Below are 17,157 nucleotides of genomic sequence, written 5' to 3' on the forward strand. Positions count from 1 at the left end.
CAACAGCATCACAATCAGGATACTAGTACTGATCAAGACAGAGAACAGGGTCACAGATAGATCCTTCTTGTAGCCCCTTTATTGACACAACCACTCCTGCTCAACTCCTTCCCTAACCTGTGGCAACCATTGTTGTCTCATTTCAAAAATGATGTATAAATGGAGCCATAATTTGGGACTAGGAATATTTTAGAAATGTCTTCCTCTTGCAAAAGTGAATTATCTCTGGGGACCAGTCTCTTGTGTGTGTTTGTGTGTGTGTGTGCGTGCATGTGCTTAGTTGCTCAGTTGTGTTGTACCCCGTATTAAGAAGTCACTCTACTTCCTATCCCAGAGTCAGTACCCGATCACATTGGCCAACAGAGATTGTTGAGTACTCTCTGGTGGGATTGAATCATGGTACTGATAAATATAAATATCCCAGTTACAATGTATACATGAAGATGTTCCATTAATATGTGTTACAGATTCTAAGAGGGTTAAATGTAAACTTTGCCCTCATTGTATTTCCCGAGAAAGAATTAAGGTTGAGAGCTTAAAATTTAAGCAAAAATTCAAAACTTTTGAGTCCAAAAGAATTGATTTAAATGAAATTTTCTTTTCCTTTCATTTTTAAACATGTGAAGAAATGAAGTTCAAGAATCTTCCTTCCCAGCTTACTTTTAACTAGAGATTATAATCAATGTCTGGGTAGAGTATGGGACCACATTGATTTTTAAGTCAGAAATATTAGCTTCTCCATATTCAAACATTTTCTCTCCAACTTGTTAATAACTTATTTAATATTAATGTTAAAAAATTTATTTTTCTCTAGTCAGAATAATTTTTATCTTCTAATTTCTGACCTTAGTTTTGTGATTATTATTATCTAATTATTTTGTAATAAAGGTTGATAAAACTTGAAAAAAAGGAACCATATACTATGTAACTGTTGGGACTGGTGTTTTGCACTCATTATGGTTCTTCCAAAATTCTTCCAGATTGTTGTATACATCTGCAGTTTGATCCTTTTCATTGAGAAATAGTGTTCCATGGTATGGACGTAACACAGTTTGTGTCACCACTCGCCCACTGAAGGATATCTGTGTTGTTTCTAGTTTGAGGGGTATAACTAGTAAAGCTCCTGGAAACATTCTTGTATGAATGTGTGAGCATTCTTCCATTCTTGTGTGAGCAGTATCTTCATTTCTTTGGGATAGACGTCCAGGAATGCAGCTTGCTGGGTTCTATGGAAAGTTACATGTTCATTTTTTTTTTTATAAGAAACTGGCAGTGTTTTTCTGAGAAGCTGTGCCATTTGACATTCCCACTGACACTGTGCGAGTGATCCAGTTTCTCTGCTGTTTGCCAGTATTTGGTATTGTCACGGGTTCTACATTAGCCTTTTTGATGGGTATATAGTGATATCTCATTAATTTGCATTTCTCTAAGGCTAGTGATGTGGGGCATCCTTTCATGTCCTTATTTGCCATCTGTGTGTCCTCTCTGGTGGTATGTCTCTTCATGACTTTTTTCTCATTTTCTAATTTTTAACTATTAAGTGTTGAGAGATCTTTATATGCTCTAGCTATTTGTGCTATGATGATGATGTTGTTTGTGAATGTTTTCTCCCATTTTGTAACTTGTCATTTCATCCTTCTCAACTATGTCTTTTCCAGTGTAAAATTTTAAAATTTTGATGAAATCCAGTTGATCAACTTTAACTTTTATGGGTCATTTTTTTTGATATCAATCTTATAGCTCTGCCTTATCTTACATTCTAAAGATATTATCTTTTTTTTTTTCTAAAATCTTTATAGTTTTATAAAAGTTTTTCAGTTCCATTTTGCGAGATCCACTCTGAGCTGGTTTTGTATAATGTGTCAGACCTGTGTCAAGGTTTCTTATTTTTGTTTTGTTTGCCTATGGACATTTAGTTGCTGTGGCACTGTGTTGCAGTGCCTTTCTTCCACTGAGTTGCTTTTGCACTTTTGTCCAGAGTCATTTGAGTTATTTGTATGAGTTTATATTTGAGCTTTCAGTCTGTTCCACTGATCTATGTGCCTGTGTCAGTCTGCCAGTACAGCAAAGTCTTAGCTGTCATAGCTACAGAAAGTTATGAAATAAGGTAGACTGATTGTTCCCACTTTATATTTCCTAATTCTTTCGCCTTTCTGTACAAGTTTTGTCAGTATTTTGTCAATATCTAGCAAAAAATCTTGCTGGGGTTTTGGTAGGAATTGTGTTAAACCTGTACATTAACTGGGAGAATTGACCTCTTTACTATGTTTATGAACACAATGTGTCTCTTCATTTATTTATATCTTTGATTTCTTTCATCAGCACCATGAAGCTTTCACCATGCAAGTTCATACATGTTTGGTTAGGTTTATATCTATTTCATTTTATTTAAATGATGATAAAAGTCATTGTTTTTCTTTGACATTCATGTGTTCATTGTTAACATACAGAAATACAAATGTTTTTTGCATGTTAATCTTGTATCCTGCAACCTTTCTAAACTTCATTATTAGTTCTAGGTGTAGATTCTTTTAGATTTTATACTGGATACTGTTATCTGCAAATTGGGGGAATTTTATTTCTTCTTTTTAATCCATGTGCTTTTTATTTCCTTTTCTTGCTTTATCACCATGATTACAACTTCCAGCCAAGAGCAGACATCCTTGCCTTGTTCCTGACCTTAGGAACAAGGTCTGGACCTTTACGTTAAGAATAATTTTTTTGTAAATGTTTTTTAGAAAGTTCATTATGCTCCCTTCTATTCACAATTTTTTGAGTTTTTTAAAGAATGCATGGGTGTAAAATTTTGTCACCACCTTTTCCTCATCAAGTGACATGTTTTATGTGATTTTTCTTTAGCTTGTTAGCATGGTGGGTTATATTGGTTTCTGAATATTGATCCAGTATTGTCTGTAGAGTAAGCCCCACTTGGCCATGATGTTTTCTTTTCCTTTTTGATACATTACTGAAACCCATTTGCTAATATTTTGTAAAGGTTTTTTATGTTCATGAAGAGTCTTGGTTTGTAATTTTTTTTCTTTCTCTCTCTCTTTACACTGTGTTTGATCTTAGTATCAGGGCAGTCTTAGCTTCAGTAAGTGAATTGAGAATTGTTCCCTCCCTTTTATGTTCTGGAAGTGATTGTGTAGAATTGGTGTTAATTCTTTAACTACTAGTAGATTCTTCTGACCTAAAAAAATCTCTTTTGGGGGGATTTTTTTTTTTAGTTACAAACTAAATTTCTTGAAAAGTTACAGAGCTGTTCAAATTGTCTGTTTCATACTGAGTGCAGAGCAGATATACTCTATTGTGTCCGAGTCTTTGTGACTGTAGCCCTCCAGGCTCCTCTGTGCATGGGATTTCCCAGGCAAGAACTGTGGTGGTATGTATGTTGTGAGGAGGTGGTCCATTTCATCTAACTTGTCACGTTTATTTGTGTAGAGTTATTTGTAGTATTCTCTTATTGTACTTTTGGTGCAGTAGAGTCTGTGGTTATATTTTGTTTAATTCCTAATGTTGGTAATTTGTGTCTCCCCACCCCCTCTTTTTTTTTAAGTCATTCATACTTGAAGTTTACCAAGTTTTAGTAATCTTTTTAGAAAACCAGCTCTTTGTTATGCTTATTTTCTCTAGTGTTTTTCTGTTTTCAGCTTCATTGTTTTCTGCTCCCATCTTTATGCTTCCTTCCTTTCTCTTGCTTTGGGCTTATCGAAGTCTTTTTCTAGGATCTTGAAGTGGATGCTTCCATTATTGATTGGAGATGTTTTCCTCTTCTCTGATGTAAACGGTGGTGCCGTAAATCTCTCTCATAGCAGTAAGTTTAGCCATGTCTCACAGATTTTGATATGTTGTATTTGCCTTTTCATTCAGTTCAATGTTTTGTTTTTCCCTTGATACTTCCTTTCGGGCTCATAGATTATTTAAGAGCATGTTGTTTTGTTTCCAGCTGTTTGGAGATGCTCTGTTCTCTTTCTACCATTGGTTACTAGTTAGAGTCCAACTTAGAGTCCCTCGTGGTTGTGGAACACACTTGGATAGGAGTTCAGTTCTCCTAGATTCATTGAGGTCAGGGGGTGAATCTATCTTGGTAGTCTTCTGCATGCACTTGACAAGGACGTGTATTCTCTTGTTGCATAGAATGTTCTAGAAGTGAGACCCTATTGGTTGTTGGTAGTGATGAGTTCTTCCACATCCTTGCCAATTTTCTGTCTGGCTGTTCTGTCAACTATTGAGAGAAGATGCTAGAGTCTGGCAAGGTGGTACTGGACCCCCAATTGCCCACTTTGTTCTCCCTGTCCAGCCTTGGTGCCCTCGTCCTTGGTGTCAGACTCTGAATGAAGCCTGCTGCTGCCCACTGGCAGCCCAGAGGGGAGGTGGCTATCCCACCCACCTAACCCTAACCCCAACCCTAACCCTCTGGCATGGCAGGACCCTAACCCTAACCACCCCACCCCCTCACCCATCCCACTCCACCCCATCCCCTCACCACCCTCCCCCTGACTCCACCCCCCCCACAGCTTCCTACCCTGCCTCCTCCTCTTGTCCTTTGTTTTCCAGGGCTGTTGCTGTTTTATTCGTTTCTTTTCTTGCTTCTGTTATTTCTAGGGCCCTGAGTAGAGGTGGACCAGGGGCTCGATTTCCCTTCATCATCTGGCCAATTGGTATTTTTATTGTGATGGCGCTCAGTGCTGTCACTGGTTGCCATTAGTTACCAGATGCTGCACCAACACACATAGTCATCTGTGCATCTGGTCCTCAGAATGATGCTTGGAGCTGGGTGTTAGCACAGTTGCTCCACCCCAGGGGAGACTGACAGAGCGGAGGCTTGCCTGCTATGTCTGGGTCTGCACCACTGCTGCTGGCAGAGCCAACATGTGAGCTCAGGCCCCTGGTGTTAAGCCGAGGTCGCCCCTTTGCAGCTGTGGCTCCTGGTGCTGCAGCGGTGACCGGGTGAAGACTGTTGCCACCACTCCCGGGAGGAGGCGCAGAGCAGATAGAAGGGTCCGTGCACCGCAGTGGGCATGTGAGTCCTCCTTGGCTGCATTCACATTTCCTCCAAAGGTAACTGGGCCTTGCTTCTCTCTTCCAGCCTCATATGTTCTAAGCCGTGCTCCCCATCCTTCCTGTGATAACTGGGACAACCTGGGAAGTCACAGAGAGAGGATGGCGAGCCCTCCCCTGCCCTTTCTCCTCGCTGTCTTTATTCTCTCACTCTCTTAACCTTTTTTTAATTAAAAAAATTTTTAGCCCTGTGCTTAGTGTTCCCCATTCCTCTTTCCCTGTCTGCTTCTGGTTGGGAGTGGTGGTGGGTGGGCTCAGACGTGCGCCCACCAGCCTTCAGCTCATCGTCATCAGTGTCTCACCTGCCAGGTGAGTTCCGGACAGAGCCCTCCCGGCTGGTTCCTTGAGAGCCCCTCCCAGACTTGGAGGGGTGAGCCAGGCTGCTGCATCAGGTCCTCAGACCTTAGGGCCCCTCCCAACATCCTGTAGGATGCCCACCCGACCCTGGCCTAAGGAAAACTTGCTGGGTGAGGTCACCTGTAGGGTGCGTGATGAAACCCTTGCCTTTTTAATTTTAGGGGGCATCTGGCTTTTGGTGACTTGTTCCCCTGAGCTGATGCTTAGCAGGACTCAGACACTTCCCTGAGGCAGGATGGGGTCACCTGGAGCACAACCTGCCCCTGTGTCCAACTCCAGCTCAGTGAAGCCCCCCAGCCCAAGGGACAGATCCCCAGGCTGCTGGGGGGCAGGTGGTGCCCTGGAACTGAAAGGTGTCCTGCTCAGGCCTCATGAAGGACAAAAGGCGGGTGCCTTTTCAGCCTGTTGACTGTTTCTGGGAAGGACAAGTGCTGCAGCCACATTCCTGCTGGTGTTTTTGTTCCCTGTTTTGATGGGGGAACTGAATCATGCTTTTCCTTTCATAAACAGGAGAATGTTAAGTACATAACAGCTAAATTAATCCTTGCCCATAAATTAGTTCATTATGTTAATTCAGGCTCACAGAACTCAGTCTCATTAGCGTTTCCATTAAGCTGTTTAGGCTTACGAGTATTTTAAGAGTACAATTTAAGCTGCAGATTAATCTTCAAAGGCTCCAAGTGTGTTTTTAACTGCAGGAAAATTTAAAATGCATTGGGAGGTTTGGGGGGATTTAGTGACTATGGGTAGCCACAGCCTCCACATTCTCATCAAAGGCCCCCACCTGCTGGGTATGGTACCCTGAGGCTGAGAGGAGCCTTAGGAAGGAGGAGATGGGCAGGTGTGGCCACCATCCTCCCCAGAGGACAGGTGAGCCGATTCTAGGCTGCATGTGCGGTTCTGAGGTTGTCCGTGTAAGCAGTTCTGCTCCTGGGGGCTTGTGAGAAAGATAGGCAGGGAGAGAACACACAGCATGTCCGAGCCTGCGTGACAAGCCAGTGGCCTTCTTGCTGGGTGGTGTGACTGTCTTCTTGTCACTGCCTTCTGCTCTTCATCAGAGGCCCACTCAGGGCATCCTGCCATAGGACATACATCCTTCAGGGCTCCTCACATTCCTGCCTATGGGGCTAAGTCCCTGTCCTGCCTGCTGTCCCCCGTCCCACCCCGCCAGCCCTCCTTGAACTCCTTTGCTCTCTGGACCCTGCTCCTGGTGCAGAAACCACGAAACTCAGTCACGATTTCAAATCTCCAGCTCACTGCTGAGGTTCTTCCACTTTTTACTGTTCTCTGACGAATCAGCAGAACCTGATTATGAAAAAGTGACCTGTTTTGAAATAAAGTTTTCCTTATTATTCAGTTATGACAGGCCCACAGGTCAGGAGACAGTGGTCCCTGAGTAGAGTCTGTCACTCACAGTTCCCAAGAGAATGGGTCATGCTGCCATGGGGGACACATGGCAGGCTCCGGGGTCTCTCTGGAGGCAGAAGGAGCAAGGGAAGCAGCGATCTGCAGCCCTTATTGTGGTTTCTGCATAAAAGACAAGTGAGGAGGGGTGAGCAGGCTTAAGATGGGCTAGTTTGAATCATTTGAGGGCTTGGGGCTTAGGGGCTGCCCCTGGTGGTCTGGTTCCTGGCCCTGGGGTGATTGGGGCAAGTGGAGAGTAACCTGAAGGTAAGACACCCCCCCCCCACCAATGAAAGACATGCTTGTGGGGTGGGCTCTGGATTGTCTGGTTTGCCGAAGGAAGACATCCTGGGGGCCTCCTGTACCATCTCCACGAACTGGCCAGCCTGGGAGTGTGGGGGTTCAGTCCCTGCAGGGTCAGCAAGGCCTGAAGCATCAGAATACAGAAAATAAGAGACAGGGTTCATGCGAGACCTACTGGGAGAAGCCTCCTCTGAGGGGCCCAAGAGTTTACTGGACACCGCTGGCTCCTGCCTCGCTTCCACCATGAGGGATATCGGACTGAACAGGAGCCCAGGGAGACCTGGTGTGGTGGTCAACTGTGGTGTCTGGACACTTCCTGTAACCCTGTGGCAAGTTCACATGTGCCTCCCAGTCCCGCAGACACGCCTCAGGTCTTAGAAGGAGGCTGTTCAGTGCAGGCATGTTTACAGATCTGAGAGCTTGTTTGTCTTGGGCCATAATGAGAGCAGAAGCCTTTCAGGTTTGCAGCATTTCCAAACAACTGTTGCAACCTCCCTCAGCCCAGAATGGCTGTGGGTAGGACAGAATATACTGTAGTTTTAGTGGAAAAAAAGATGAAATCAATTCTCTGTGGAAATTGCTAAAATAAACTCGGGATTAATGAGCAAAATTTGTTGGGGAGGCCCATTTGTCACACTCAGGAAGCCACAATCTAATTTTACTTGCCGCTGTTCATTGCTCTTGCGTTGCCATTCATTTGCTGAAGGCAAAACACACTACCTCTCAATAGACAAGAGTGGGCTCACATCCCACTCCCCTTCCCTCCTCCAGACGGCCTGATGGCTGATTTCCTGTTGGGGAGAGGGAGGAGGCCAGGGGTTGTTTTTCCGGTTGTCTTTTCCTTGGCTCACCAACAGAAACCTTGTCTCTCGGTTCTAGAGGCTGAACGTCCAAGGTGAAGGTGTTGGCAGGCCTGGTTTCTTCCAAGGCCTCTCTCTAGACCAGCAGATAGCTGCTCATCTCTGTCTCCCCGTGGTCATCCTTTGGTCTGGGTTGTCTGTGTCGGAATTTCCTCTTAGAAGGACACCAGGCCTGTTGGATGGGTGTACACCCATGTGACCTCACTTCAGCTTAATTACTCCTTTAAGACCCTGTCTGCAACTCCAGCACCGCCCACCTCCCACCCGCCTGTGAACATGGATGGATGCAGGGTGCTTGCAGGGCCGATGCAGTGGCCCTGGGTGGGTTTGCCCGCCGCACACAAGCCTGTGATTTGCATGTGCTGTGTGCTCAGTTGCTTCATTCGAGTCCGACTCTGTGTGACACCATGGACTGTAGCCCACCAGGCTCCCCTGTCCATGGGATTCTCCTGGCAAGAGTACTGGAGTGGGTTGTCATTCTCTTCTGTAAATTAGAAGCAGGGGAAGGGAGGAAGGATGGGTCACTATGAGAAAATTGTGGTTGTTTTTTTAACTTCCTCAGGAGACTTGTAAAATCAGTGCTTTCATCGGGTTCTCCAGGACAGTGAGGCTGCTGTGGGTGCAGGTCAGTCTGTGGAAAGGTGACTATTTGCGGCAAGCCCAGCTGTGCGATCTTCCCAGATGTGACTCTGCCAGGGGCTGAGCTGCCCAGCAGGCCCTGCGAAGCCCCCTCCCCCTCCTCCTCATCACACTTCTCCCACCTTGTTCCCTAGATGGGACCTCAGAGTGGACGGGTCAGCCCCACGTGTCCTGTTCCCGGGAGCCCTGGACCCAGCCTGCTGCCCAGTTGTGGGCACACCAACAACCAGGACAAACCAAATCCAGGTGGTTTGTCCACATTATTTTTGTACCTGACAGTTTATGGAAAATGGGTCTTTATTTTTTCATTAAAGAAATGATGACTATTTTCTTCAGTTGGGCATTTCTAGAGAGCCATTCGCATCTAATGCCAGTACTAGAACAGCAGGCCTCCACTGGAAATATTTACCTTTTCCTTGTTGGCAGCTTGTCAGTGTTGGGAAAACAGATGCTTAGTTAAAAACTCAGTATGTCATGCTTTCTTCCTCACACATCAGTCGCTCTTCCTCCAGGATGGAGGAGGAGGCATGTGAGAGGTGTCGGGAAGCATTCTGGTCCTCTGTTTTTACGTACCTGGGGGATGTCTCCAGGCGTCTTGTTCCTGTTCAGACATTGGCATTCCACCACCTCCACCACCCATCCCTGGCCTGGAGAGGCCTGAGGGTGGCAGGCTACTGTCACCACCTGGATGGCAGAACTGGTTTGGTTTTGGCTGTGTGTATGGTTGGTGGGGTCTCTTGCCCTGGAGAATCCATTGCTAAAGATAAGGACATGAAGAATGCAGCTGCTTTTTCTTCAGAAAGCAGAGGGCATCAGGGCCCCGATGTTATTATCCTCCCGACTGCCCCAGCAGGTTTTGCGGAAAACATGGGCTCAGAGAGTGTGAGACCCTGGCCCAAGGCCAGACGCAGCTGGGATGTGATTCCACCCTGGGACTGTCTAGCGCCTGCTCTCTTCCCCCTGAAGCACTCTGCGCTTCATCTTGCCCCGGGGCTGCATCTTTGCCCCACGAAGCAGCCAGCATCCTGTACTGGTTGTGGCCCCTTCTCAGGGTTCATGGCTCCAAGAGCCCCAAGGTCCCATCTGTGACACAGCCATGGAGACAGGGGCCCTGGACACACAGACCGGAGACCAGGAGGCATGGTTTTGGGGGCCATGCTGACTGCTGTCACCCCCCCCAGAAATCAGAAAGGAGAAAGTACAGCACAGGGGGTCCATCCTCCACAGATGCTGACAAGCCCAAAGAAGATTTGGCTCTTACACAGAGAACCTCATATTTATCAAAAGAAACCGTAAACAAAGTGAGAAGACAAGGCACCAACTGGGAGAAGGTATTTATAACATAAGTAACTGACAAAGGATGAATTCCTAGTACACCCTGTGTTATTTAAGCCTGCTTCCACTCATATTAAAGCACCCACTGTTAAGGCAATGGATAAACTAATGCACATTTCTGAGTACTTTCCTGTGTGAGGGGCAGGCCTGGGTCAAGGCCTCAGGTGTTCAAGTTCATATTTTCCCAAGATGGAGGTTCATGTTTGTCTGTTACTTTATTTAGTAGGCTCTGTAACTAACATGTGTACCAGGCTTTATTTAGTAGGCTTGTAACGTGTGTCCCAGGCAATCCTTCCTGTGTCAAATAGTAAATGTTTTAAAAATAAAGGTAAAAAGTAGTTATTGTTAACAGCCCCTGGAAGTAGGTTCTACTGCCCCGGTTTTTACAGTTAGGGTCAGACCAGCTGCTGACACAGTGGCTGTGAACCATCTTTTTTGATGTTTTGGTGCCTCAGCAGATTTGACAGCTTTCATCACTGCACATTACAGACGTCAGAAGCTTAAGGAGATGAGGTAGCCCCGTGGTCACTAACTGGTTGCAACAGGTGGTCGGGCAGGGTCTCCCCGGTGGCCTGCCCCATGTTCCCCCCACCTCCCGTTGGCAAGGGGCCTCCTCCCCAGGCCTCCTCTCCGGAGCTGGTGACAAAGTGTCCACCCCCCACCCCCCGTCCTGTACTGTCACATCCAGTCTTGAACAATGGTGGCAGCCCCGCATCTTGCTACCAGGCACCTAAGGGTCCAAACCACTCGGGCAGCCATAAGAAAATACCGCAGACCAGGTGGCCCAAACCACAGGCCCTTGTGGCTCGCAGCTCTGGGGGGGTGAAACCCAAGTTCAAGGTGCCAGCCCACTGCTTTTTCGCGATGGCCCTGTAGCGTGGCAGCTGGCAGATGACCGCCATCTGTGTCCTCACGCGGCAGAGGAGATGGGAGGCACGCTCTCACCATCTGTTCTCCTGAGTCTGCTAGTCCTGCCCTGGCCCCTCATGACTGCATCCGAACCTCCTGAAAGTCCTGCCTCCAGATATGCTGGCATGGGGTTAGGGCGTCAACCCTGAGCCTGGGGACACAAGCCTGCGGTCCATGGAGGGTGAAGGAGTGGGGAGCAGGCAGAGCCAGCAGGTGAAGCAGTTGGCATTGGTGTCTGCTCTCTCTTGAGGCCGTCCAGCCACAAGGAGCCAGCTGTCTGGTGACCTCAGCCTTCCCTCAGGCCTCGGCCAGGGCCCACGTGGCTGTGGGCACCATCGTTGAACCTGCGATGGTGCTCAGGTCTGAATCCCTCTCGTTCTGCTGTGAATTTCTCTGACGTTGTGTTCAAGCAGGGTTTCCAGGCTGTCAGGGTGGGAGTTGCTAGTGGCTGGGGTCCTAGCTGAGTGTGGGGCCCGATGTTGTACATGGGAACCCCGCCCATGAGGGGCCAGCATCCACACGGCTCTCACATCCGCCTGTGCTTTCAGGCATCCGAATGCTGGATGGAGATGTGACCGATGTGGTGGAGGCCAAGTCTCTGGGCACCAGACCCAATTACATCGACATCTACAGCGCCAGCTGGGGGCCGGACGATGATGGCAAGACGGTGGACGGGCCCGGCCGGCTGGCCAGACAGGCCTTTGAGCACGGCATCAGAAAGGTGTGGTGACCCAGAGCCGTGGTGGGAGGGCAGGGTGAGGGGCAGAGTGAGGGCTCTCAACAGTTAAAAACCGGAAAGAATAAAGGAGCCAAAAACATAATATTAAAAGCAGTTCTACAAACCCAAGATGATCTTCTCTGCACATTGAAGGGCTCCACTTCTCACCCTTTAAGAGACGAGTATGGGATCAGCTTCATGCTGGTTTGCAGTCTGTCTTATTAAGTAACCAACATAGAAGTAAGGAGAAATCTTGTCATGTAGGTAGCAGTGAATAAATTTGAGGGATGTCACTGGAGGTCCAGTGGTTAAGACTTGTATGGGGGCAGGGGTTCCATCCCTGATCAAGGAAGCAAGACCCTATATGCTCCACCAAATTAAATAAATATATAAATAAATTTGAGGATAACACACAGAGTCAGAGTGACTCAGAGAGAGCCCTGACACAGGATGAGGTGGGACTAGGGCCAGAGCGAGGGAGAAGTCAAGTGGGGGCTCAGGGCAGCAGCACCCACCAGACTAGAGCAGATGGATGTCATCTCATTACAGAGTCACTGCTCCCAAGGTGCCTGCAGCTCACCTGCCAGCCCCAGGACTCTGCCTCGCAGCCTGACAGCCCCCAGCTTGGGGTGTGCAGCTGGGTGGTGGGGGTCCTAGACTGACCACCTGGCCTGTTAGTGGGGCTCTGCAGGTGGAACAGTGTCTGGGACTCAGCCCACCTGCCCACAGGACCCCCATCTTGGAGCTCTGTGCATGCATCACAGGCTGTGAGCTCACCCCGCACCCCCAAGGCATCAGGTCTCCATGGTGCTCCCTCCCCACCAGTGTGCCACCCAGCCATTTAGGATGTCTGGGGTGGAGCCCACCAGGGGCTGTCAGAGCAAACATCTCAACCCATCGGCCAAGGAGGGCAGAAGAGGACACCCCAGTCACTCCATGGTCGTCAGGTCTTGGTCCTTGTGAGTCAGGAAAGCTGGGGCAGAGAGGGTCCTGGAGACAACCTAGGTCTCACGGTGGATATCTGGGTGAGGACAGCTTCCTGGAGTAGACACTGGCCTGTGGTCAGTGTCCCGGTGGCCCTGGGTGGCCAGGCAATGCCGGCGAGGTTAGAGCTGGAAGTCCAGGCCTCCCGAGGCAGGGTTTATGCCTCTGACTTCTCCTATGGGAGATAGGACAGTGGGGCTGGGTCAACCCCATTTTATTATTTATATACTTTTACCATACTGTTAAAGTTATTTTATTATAAACTGTGCACCATGATTAAAGTGTGGTCAATACATAGTTAACAAGTCAGATGGTACCAGTGGTTGTCCTGAAAGCAAGGCTTACCGCCCTCTGCACCCCACCTCACCCTCCTCCACAGGCCCTTATTGATGATTTCCTTTGTCTGAATAATACAATATGGTCACTTTTCTGGATGTGCTGAGTTTGGTCACTTTCTATCTATTAATTCCCTTCTATGGGGCTGGGGGGTTTGTTTCCTGGAACACCCCCAGCCTCAGACCCCATGGTCTGGTGGCTCCAGGCCACGCGATACTGTACACAAGTGTGAGCCTTCTTATTCTGCCCTCTCTCCTCCCCGGCCGCTCAGGGCCTGAATGTCTGAGAAGTGAGTGACCAGAGTAGGGCTCCATTCTCACGTCCCTCACAGCTCTGTGCTTACCCTGACACTCACGCGACCAAAGAAGTGGGGAACAGGTAGACATCAGCACGTCCATAGCTCACACTCAGGACACAGACGTCTTCCTCTGTCCTCATGACTCCGAGGAGATGTGCAGGCTCTTCAGTCAGCTCGGCGAGTGGCCGAGCTCACCGGGTGCTGGGAGGTCAGGGCATGGGCATATTAGCCGCTGCCAGATGCACAGATCTCATTGCCCCAATTTCCAGCATCCCTTGTGTGCTGGGTCATGTGGCTGTCACTCTTGACACCAAGGGGAACCTCCTAAAATTAGATGTAAGTTAGAGACCACTTTTACTGAATGGAAATGGCAACCCACTCCAGTACTCTTGCCTGGAAAATCCCATGGAGGGAGGAGCCTGGTAGGCTACAGTCCATGGGATCGCAAAGAGTCGGACACGACTGAGCGACTTCACTTTCACTTTCACTTTACTGAATGGAAGATGCTGCTTTTTAAAGATATTTTCTTTATTCTCTTACTTGGTCGCACCAGGGGTAAGTTGTGGCACGTGGGCAGTTTAGTTGCAGATGTGAGCTCTTAGCTGTAGTATGTAGGATGTAGTTCCCCAACCAGGGTTCGAACCTGGGCCCCCTACATTGGGAGCGCGGAGTCAGAGCCACAGGACCACCAGGGTCATCCCTGAAGATGCTCTTTGAGAGATGTGAATCCTGAGTGTCGGCCATTTCTATGAGATGATTTCTAAAGATTCTGAGAGCTGAGGATGAGCTGTTTCCAGGAGATGGGCTGGTTGTCTGGGCCTGACCTCTCTCAGGTGTATAGGTGAGCCGTAGAGGGTGGAGTGTCGGGAGCTCTGAGGGCTCTGCGTGCTGAGTTCTGAGCCACGCCGGCCTCATTCAGCCATCAGGAGTGCAGAAGCTGCAGAGGAACTGCGTGGTTCCTGCCACGTGTCAGTTTTCTAAGATACTGAGGTCATTGCATTATTTTCTTTTAGTCTTTCTGAATAAAATATGTCACAAAGGGAGCCTTAAATTGCAACCATCAGAAGCCGTCACTGAGAATCCTCCTAGAAGCTTGATGGTCTCCAACCAAACCACATTCTTCCATCTGTTTTCATCCTTGATGCCCCACTTGTCACCTGCAGCCTCCCCTGCAAAACGTGACTGCATCTTGGTAGATGGTACAGGTTCTGGTAGGCGCCATCAGACACTGTACTTTAGCATAAAGAGGTGTTGGATATTGGTCCTCAGGTGGCTGGTCACCCAGAAGGGGAGAGTCTACCACACTGTGGCTGAAGGCACTGGCTGGGTCCAGTGCCAAGCATTCACTAGCATTCCACACGCACAGATGAGCCATCTGCTTCCCTGGCAAGACGCCGAAACACATTCTGAGGAGTGGAGGTGGTGTCTTCGTGAACAGAAGTGCGAGTTCACAGCTGGGGTTGACCCATCCTCACCCTAGAGCAGGGTCCCCATCTCCAGCTTCTGATGCCTGATGATCTGAGGTGGAGCTGGTGGAATGATAATAGAAGTAAAGTGCACAATCAGTGTAATGTGCTTAAACCATACCAAAGCCACCCCCACCCCAATCTGTGGGAAAATCATCTTCCACAAAACTGGTCCCTAGTGCCAGAAATGTTGGGGACCACCGCCCTAGAGCCTCCATCCTGTGGCTTCCAGGTGAACAGAAGATACAGAACATGAACACACAGTCCTCAGAGACAGCTTGGACGTTCCTTACACCTCAGCCCTGGGTGTTTCCTCTGCCCCGTTCCCATGCTCTTTTCCAGGAGACTGTTCTCAGAAGGGAGAGAGGCTCTGGATGCTCTGACGCCTGTGAGAACTCAGGGGTCCGGGGTTCCTGCAAAGTGCAGGGTGAGGAGAGGCAAGCCTTTGGCATTTAGGCCCCTGTTGTTTGCCGGCATCACTGGGGAGCTCATTAGAAACACAGACTCGGGCTTACCTGGACCAGCCAAGCCCATGCCTGCAACGTAGAGAGACCTAGGCATTGTCCTCTCGCGTGTGAGCTGTGTAGGTAGTGTGAGCAGTGTGGGCCATGTGAGTAGTGTGAGCGCTCACGAGTGTGAGCAATGTGAGCGGTGTGGATGCTCATGAATGTGAGCTGTGTGAGTGGAATGGGCGCTCACGAGTGTGAGTGGTGTGGATGGCATGGGCGCTCACGAGTGCAGGCCGTGTGAGCGGTGTGGGCGCTCACGAGTATGGGTGGTCATGAGTGTGGGCGGTGTGGGCACTCACGAGTGTGGGTGCTTACAAGTGTAAGCACTCTGCAGAGCAGGAGCAGGAATGTAGCTCCCCCTGCCTCGAGTAACGATGGCCTTTGATCAGTAGCCTACAGTGTGGTGAGGACTGAAGGTAAAGGTGTCCAGAGATGATTATCGTGAGGGAATCAGAGACAGGCTCTGACTGAATTTCATTCAGATTCTTACTGCTTTGTATGAGCTTCGTGTGTGTTACTTGCACAGACAAACCCGTGTCCTCAGTCCTAGCGACTACCCTTTGTGCTGGCCGTTGAGACAGGACTCCCCAGAGATGTGGGAACAAGAGTGGATGAGGCAGCTTTGTGCCGGGGGCTGGGCTGTCTCTCAAGCCCCAGGCTGGAGCTGGCAGGAATGTTGGAGTGAAGACAAATCTGCACAAGAGGGCGGGCCCTGGGGTCCACTTGGTCCACATGTGGGGTGTCCTGGCACCTCCGGGGCAGGTGGATGCCTCAACCCAGGTGGCCTTGGGTGCCAGGGTCACATGTCTGCAATCCTATCAGAAGCAGGGCTTCAGTCAGCTACCAGGGTTGCAGAATTCCTTTGAAAGCTTCCTTTAAATTATCCAGTCTTTGGGGAAAGCCTGGGTTTCCTCCTGCATATTTGGTTGCGGGGGTAGGGGTGAGGAGACTGGGGTGCCTGCCCATCTGGAGATGAGTGTTGGCTCCGCCCTCTGGGGCCAGCTGCACCCATTAGCAGGTCCTGCCTTTGGACCAACAGGTCAGCTCCATCTGGCACTGGTGTGCTTGTTTAGCCAGTGTCTGTGGCTGGAGGAGCCTGGTTGGGCCCATGGGTGAGGATGGAGCTTGGCCAAGCTGGCAGTCTGAGCGCTTCAGCGTTGGCCCTGTGGAGGCCCCGGGGCACTCTCCTAGGATGGCCCTGGGCATTCTGGCACCTGGCCTTGTCCCATAGGTCCTGGGCCACCTGCTTTTCTAGGAGCTTACTCCCCAGGAAGGGTGCATCTGCAGCTGGTTTTGCAGAACCTTCACCCCCTCTCTCTCAGGACTAGCTCTTGCAATTCAGAAATGTTAGGTTCATCCGTCAGCTCCCATGTCAGTGTACGTGGGGGCAGTGTGGCGTTTATGCCCATGGGTCACTACAGAGGAAGCCACTGGCATGGCCCTGGGACAGGACAGGTCACGGGAGGGCCTGCATCTTCCCCTGAAGAGCAGGGAGGGCTCCTCAGTACCGTCCAGTCATTCTGCTGGGTCTAGAGTTTGCCAAGGACTCTGTTAACATCGAGAGGAAGCCTAGAAACCACACACTTGGGGCCCCCATCTGGTCCAAGTACATCCTTCTGAGTTTCCTCCTGGGGGAGGTGTGCTGGGCCAGGCTGAGACCAGCCAGCGGGGCCGTCCAGTGAGGGCTGACACCTGTCCCCACCCTCCCATCCAGGGCCGGCAAGGCCTGGGCTCCATTTTTGTCTGGGCGTCGGGGAACGGCGGCCGTGAGGGGGACCACTGCTCCTGTGATGGCTACACGAACAGCGTCTACACCATCTCCGTGAGCAGCACGACTGAGAACGGCCACAGGCCCTGGTACCTGGAGGAGTGTGCGTCCACCCTGGCCACCACCTACAGCAGCGGGGCCTTCTACGAGCGCAGAATTGTGAGTCTGGAGAAGGGTCTCGGGGGTGGGAGGGGGATGCTCCTGCCCCTG

At 49.5% G+C, this 17,157-nt stretch overlaps 1 protein-coding gene across 2 annotated transcripts in view; it reads left to right on the forward strand.

Moving 5' to 3' along the window:
• The window catches only part of PCSK6 (proprotein convertase subtilisin/kexin type 6), a 171,122-nt gene that overhangs the window by 92,966 nt on the left and 60,999 nt on the right, over positions 1-17,157 (forward strand). For both annotated transcript variants that reach the window (XM_018066352.1, XM_018066353.1), the window contains exons 7-8: positions 11,417-11,589; positions 16,894-17,106. In XM_018066352.1, the coding sequence (XP_017921841.1) occupies positions 11,417-11,589; positions 16,894-17,106 (386 nt within the window). The remainder of the gene's footprint in view (positions 1-11,416; positions 11,590-16,893; positions 17,107-17,157) is intronic.

This window comes from Capra hircus, chromosome 21 (assembly GCF_001704415.2).
Source record: "Capra hircus breed San Clemente chromosome 21, ASM170441v1, whole genome shotgun sequence".
NCBI lineage: Eukaryota > Metazoa > Chordata > Mammalia > Artiodactyla > Bovidae > Capra > Capra hircus.